The 4435-nt window shown below is 39.2% G+C and overlaps 1 protein-coding gene across 1 annotated transcript; it reads right to left on the reverse strand.

Annotated features, from left to right (window-relative positions):
* Nucleotides 1-300: 300 nt before the first annotated feature.
* LOC144380608 (olfactory receptor 13H1-like) lies at nucleotides 301-1228 on the reverse strand. The gene is given in 2 exon segments (XM_078065300.1): nucleotides 301-1071; nucleotides 1073-1228. Coding segments are annotated over 2 exon segments (927 nt in total).
* Nucleotides 1229-4435: the final 3207 nt, after the last annotated feature.

The raw sequence follows: 4435 nt of genomic DNA on the forward strand, positions 1-4435 counted from the left end.
CAAGCCTTAGTAGGGGTAATATTTTAGGGTGGGAGCATTTCCTGAAGCTTCTCAAATGATAACCACCTGCTCTACCAAGGGTAAAGTCAGACCCTTTAAACAATTGTTTATCATCAGTAAGGATGTAGCTGATGTCTTGAAACTAATAATGAATCATGGAACACTACATCAAAAACTAATTAAGTACTGTATGGTGACTAACATAACATAATAAAATGTATATATATATATATATATATATATACACATTTATATTTATATATATATATATATATATATGAGTTTAGAAACAAAGAAGGCTCATGTCCTTTTTGCCATAACTTTCCTCATTGCCCCTCTAACATCCTTGTTCCTCAGGCTATATATTAGGGGGTTCAGCATGGGTGTCAAAGCCCCATAAAACACTGAAATAAACTTGTTCTGGTCAAGGGATGACTTGGAATGAGGTTTCATATACATGGAGATGGTTGCCCCATAGAAGATTGTCACCACAGTCAAATGAGAGCCACAGGTGGAAAAGGCCTTGAGCCTACCTTGGGCTGAGCGAATCCTTAGGACAGTAGTGGCAATTTGGACATAGGAGAGGAGAACTAATCCAAAGGGTAGGAACAGGGTAAAGATACCTGCGGTGAGGATCATAAGCTCATTGAGGCTGGTATCAGAACAGGCCAGCTTAAGGAGGGAAAGAATCTCACAGACAAAATGGTTAATGATGTTAGCTTCACAGAAGTGAAGCTGCAGGGATAAGACAAGCATGGCAGTGAGCACAAGTGATGCCCCCCACAAGGTAGCAGCCAGCCAGACACACACTGGGCCATTCATGATCACGGAATAGCGCAGGAGATTGCTGATAGCAACCATACGGTCATAGGCCATGACAGCCAGTAAGAGGCACTCTGCTGTGGCCAAGACCAACAAGACACTCATTTGGGTCAAACATTGTGGGTAAGAGAGGTAGGGATGGGTAGAGAAACAATGCACCAAGGCCTGGGGCATGGAAGCAGTTCCATAGCAAAGGTCTAAGAAAGACAGATTAGTAAGGAAGAAGTACATTGGAGTGTGGAGGTGGGGGGTCAAAGTAGATAAGAAAGATGATAAGTCCATTCCCCAACAATGTGCTCAGGTAAGTTATCAGCACCAATGTGAAAAATGTGACTCTCCACTCAGGATAGTTAGAGATTCCAATAAGGAGAAACTCAAACACTGCTGTAGCATTATCTATGGCCATTCTTCCTATTTGCCACTATTCATTGGATGGGTGCCAATGCAGTTGCTTCATTTTACCTGTAAGAATGAGAATAAAGAGGGAGGGCTGGTGTGAGAAAGGTGGAAATAATGAGGACATACAGGATCCTTTTCAAAAGATAAGGGATACAAATGGGATATCTATAATGAGAACAGAGGCAAAGCTAGAAATTTCCTCCTTCCCTAGGAAAATAGCAAATTCCTTATCCTTTTGAAAATGGTTATATGAAAAGTTCTCCATCCCTCTTCCACCAGATAACCTTCTTGGGTTATTATTATTTTTTTTTCAAGTAAGAAGAGAAGAGAGAGAGACCATCTTCCTGTTTCTCTTACTTGTTCACCATTTTCCAAAACTGAACTTCTGTCAGCTTAAGTTACTAATCTCCAGAAAGAGGGTACCTTCTGATACTTTTAGCTAAAATATTGCTTATTCTTGTGTCTGTTGGTCACTCCTAAATTGTTCATGCCTCCATTTTCTCATTGCACTAGTATCTACCATGGTGCTTGGCATAGAGTGTTGCAAAGTACTTCTTTGATCTGAACTGATATTATGTAAATGGAGTCTTTCATGGAATCCTTGAGGTCTGTGAAAACCTTCTGCTAATATCCCTGGTTGGATTTACATTGCCAGCTTCTCCTGTGTTTTTCGTGCTGTTGTTGCTGAGCACCAGTTAAGAGCGTGAAAATCTAATGTGATGATTCTAAAAGTGTGGGTGGTAAGAAAAGGGCTTGAATGACCAGACTATCTGAAAAGGCTTTCTCTTTCCACCTTACTACTCTCTTTCCCTTTGGTTTATGCTTTTCTTGTAGCACATTCCAATATCTGAAATTATATTAATAATTTTATTACTTGTTTATTATTTGTCTCCCACTCAACTGTAAATTTACTGAGGACAGGGACCTTGTCTGCTTTATTTACTGGTGTACCTAGTATGGTGCCTGGGGCATTATAGGGACATGATAGATATTGAATGAATAAATAAATATATAAATAAATAATATCTGTTATTGTCCAGCTATTATCCAGAATCTAACTACTCCTCTTGCCACCTGCACTGCTGTCCTTTATTCCAAATCATCACCATTATTCACTTGAATTTTGTCAGTAATTTCCTTATTGGCTTCCCTGTTTCTGGCCTTGCCCCCATTCAGTTCAAATAATTCAGTTAAATTGTAAGTCATATCAGGTCACTTTTCCATTAAAAAATTTCAGTAGCTTCCCATTTTAACCTAATTGAATGCCAGTCTCCTTATTATGACCTACCAGGCCCTACATGGTTTGCCTCCCAATTACTTCTCTGACCCCAGTTCCTATTACTCTTTTCCTTGTTCACTTTGCTATAGTCACACTGGCCTCCTCATTGTTCCTTAAACATTCACAGCACATCCCTTTCTCAGAGACTTTGCTTTCTTTGATCTTGTTGCTCTGTATACATGAAGCCCAGATCCTTGCATGGCTTATCATCTTACTTCCCTCAGGTCTCTACTCACAAGGAATCTTTTTAGTGAGTCCTTCTTTGACCACCCTGTCTAAAGGTTCATTTCTAACCCCTGATATTTTATATCCCCCTTTCCTACATTATTTTTCTCCTTAGAATCATTATTTCCAGCACATGGTATATTTTATCTATTAATTATGTTTGTTGATTGTCTCTTTTAACTAGAATGTACCCTCAAGCTCAATGAAGTCAGGGAGTTTTGTCCATTTAGCTCACTACTGTATGCCCAAAACTTAGAATAGTGCCTAGTACATGGAAGGTGCTCAAGAATTACTTGATGAATGAATGTGTGAATGGAGCTCTTGGCCTGTTCCACACTGAAAGACAACCTCTCTTCTTTTACCTGCTTCTTCCCCCAACATTGCTGTTTATATACCAAACACCCTTTAATCTTTATGTGCTTCTTCATGAAACTAACTCTTCCTTCTCTTTCTAATCCCTTCCTTGAAGTTTCTGCTACTCCCTGGCTATGTCTCTGGATAAGTTCCTTCCCCTCACTGGCCTAAATTTGCATTTGCAATCCAGTTAGACTAAGTGATCTGTAAGAGCCCATCTAGTTCTAACATGCTAGGATTCTCATTTTCCTCAGCTAAAATGAAGACAAAACAAAACAAACCTTAACACTCCCCACAACATGAAGAATCTACTATATTTTCCTCCATTGTTGGAGAAACATGTGGACTAGAGGAGTTTGATAAGGGATGGAATTTCTCTAACCATCTCTGAAATGGGAAACTCACTTATCCTTAAAAATCTTTAGCAAAGAAGATTCCATAGCTCCCCCTCTTCCCTGTTCTGGCCTCCAAGAACCTATCTCTGTGTCTCATTCTCTATTTTGTCAGCCTCTCAGACAGGCTAAGTACACAGGAATGATAAATCCATGGATATAAAAGCGTATGCCACTTAGGAATTAGCAAACACATGAAAGGGGTGGGGAGGCTGATGACCTGTCTTCACAGGAGTGTCCTCAGAGCTTGAGAAACCTAACGCTGGTTCTCTCTTCATTTATTATGGGACCCTGGATAAAAGGGTTTCCCTTGATTGTCTCTACCTTGCAAGTGAAAATTGAGATAATCATTTCCATAGTGGGAAAATGAAGAAAGATGAGAGTCACAATGGAGACTGTTACACTTTAAGTTAGTATTGTCATGCCCTAAATTTCCTTGAATGGTCTATATTTAATTCTCAATTATCTATACATGCACCATCCACAGTAGTAGATCTAGAAAGATGATGGGCAGGCTACAGATGGGAGGATGAAATGGTTTTGTATAGAAGTAGACAGCTGATTCTTATGCCATTTAAAGGTCTCTGTTGCTCCTAGAACTGTTTAAAACACATTGTTTTTGCTATTAAATATTAAATATTGATAAATACATGTTTACTCTTTTTTATATGAATCTATCATTCCTAATGAGCTACAGGATGTATTCTGTTTCTCCAGTATTGAGGGAAGGTTTATAAGGAATTTATCCCTCAGTCTTCCATGAGCCCAGTAGAATAAATTGATGAGCCATTTGACTAAAAATTGGTGATCAGTTTAGGGCCCTGGGAAGACTTGTTTTTAGATGGTGTTAAGCTAACTGATATGTATTGGGATCGAACCCATGACCTTGCCTCCATTAGTACTGCGTTTGGACCCATAGAACTTAAAATTGATGACAATTTCCCTCCCACACTTAAAGGCTACT

This window comes from Halichoerus grypus, chromosome X (genome assembly GCF_964656455.1).
Source record: "Halichoerus grypus chromosome X, mHalGry1.hap1.1, whole genome shotgun sequence".
In the NCBI taxonomy this organism is placed as follows: domain Eukaryota; kingdom Metazoa; phylum Chordata; class Mammalia; order Carnivora; family Phocidae; genus Halichoerus; species Halichoerus grypus.